At 41.7% G+C, this 1,671-nt stretch overlaps 1 protein-coding gene across 4 annotated transcripts in view; it reads left to right on the top strand.

Annotated features, from left to right (window-relative positions):
• Nucleotides 1-1,671, top strand: part of ERICH3 (glutamate rich 3) — a 109,950-nt gene that overhangs the window by 59,043 nt on the left and 49,236 nt on the right. For all 4 annotated transcript variants that reach the window (XM_019528395.1, XM_019528391.1, XM_019528394.1 and 1 more), the window contains exon 9: nucleotides 129-315. In XM_019528395.1, the coding sequence (XP_019383940.1) occupies nucleotides 129-315 (187 nt within the window). The remainder of the gene's footprint in view (nucleotides 1-128; nucleotides 316-1,671) is intronic.

The following is a 1,671-nucleotide window of genomic DNA, read 5'->3' on the forward strand; positions in this document are numbered from 1 at the left end:
GCAAGTAAGTACCAAAAAATTGGATCTCACGTGGTCTGCAGTTTGGGCACTTTATGTAGACAAGCCAGGTATCTGTCAATGGAAACAGGCTGACGACAGTGTTAGCCATTTTCTTTCTCTAATTACAGAGACCTTTCAGTTCACCTCAAAGCGGCATCGTGGCTTCCCCTTCAGTCTCACCTTTTTTCTCAATGGGATACAAGTGGACAGACTGAGCTCCTGCTGTGAATACAAGCATCGGAAAGGTGCGAGACTGGGAGGCAAACAAGGATACTTTGGATTCGTCAATGTGGACAGAGCGTCCCCCTGTTATCGGTATGGAAATACAGAATCTATAAACAGCCACATCTGCTCAGCTCTTAGTCTTAAGGCTTTCTTTACAACCAAGGCGACTAGAAGAATCATTTAAAAAAAAAATGCAATGAAAATTTGGATTTGGGATAACAGTTCTGATTTGAAGGTTGACACATGCTATCATTTCCCTGGCTGCAGTATGGAACAATATGGATGCTCCCCATGGCACACAAAACATATATGAGCAGAACAGAGCCCCCCTGTTATCTAGGGCAAAAGTCAGTTCCTTGATTAGTAGCTCCAATTTATGCTGAGAAGCTTAAATTAGAATAAAATTCTGACTGATTTTTCCAGGCAGTGTCAGGTGGGAGAACTGCGGCTGCCATGTATAATTTTTAATCTATTTATTCTTTCCATAAAATATTTAAGAAAATAGCAGCAGACAGTTGGTTAGGGAGGGGGAGGAGAGAACCCCCACTGAGTCACACTAACTTTTGAGATAAGCACCGGATTCTGCGGAGAAATTCTGCCGTAACACATTTTCCCGCTTGACACTAACATTTACATGATTTATGCAAATTCTGTTGTGATAAGGAGTTTTGTGGAGTGGAAAGCATTTGAATTAATGCTGTTTCAGAAGATACCCTGACTAGTCCAAATACCTGTTTTTCTGTGTTGTGTGTGTGTGCATAGATAGCCAGAACTGATCCTGATCTGAAATTATTCAGATTATTTCATATTGGGGTGGGGGGAATGCTCCTCTGTACTTAATAAAATCTGTCTCTCTCTCTCCCCCCCACTCCATCTCACTCTTTGACCCAAAGTTTCCTTTTCAGTAAGATTTCTTCCCTAGGTTCCTTTCATACTCTCTGCAAGTCACACCCTGTAAAGTCATGGACAAAGTTTGGCATGGACAAAGTTAGGAGTACATGTAATTCTGAGCATGATTTTACATCTACAAATTAAGAGCTTGATCCAAAGTAGGGGACTTTTCCATTGATTTCCATGGGGATTTGGATCATGTCTAGGGATGCTTAAGTCCTGATTCCACAAAGTATTTAGAAGCTGAAATACCATATTTATTTGAATATAAGATGACTTCCCAATAATAAGATTCTATATATGGCAAATTTATACATTTGTTATAATTTTCCAGATATAGACTAATTTTTCAAGGTTTGCCTTGAATTTGGCCCCCCCTTCCCACTGCTATAGCAAGGAAAATAAATCTCGGAGGAGGGTCAGGTGGCCTTCTTGCCCTCTGTCCCTGCCCCCACCCCCAACTTCTTAGCTCTGCACCGACTTCCCCCGCACCCTTACTGTGAAAACCTGCTCTCCCTGAACACACGAGAGTGAGAGGCAAATCTGAAAACACTG

This window comes from Gavialis gangeticus, unplaced genomic scaffold, assembly GCF_001723915.1.
Source record: "Gavialis gangeticus isolate Ggan-Ray unplaced genomic scaffold, GavGan_comp1, whole genome shotgun sequence".
In the NCBI taxonomy this organism is placed as follows: domain Eukaryota; kingdom Metazoa; phylum Chordata; order Crocodylia; family Gavialidae; genus Gavialis; species Gavialis gangeticus.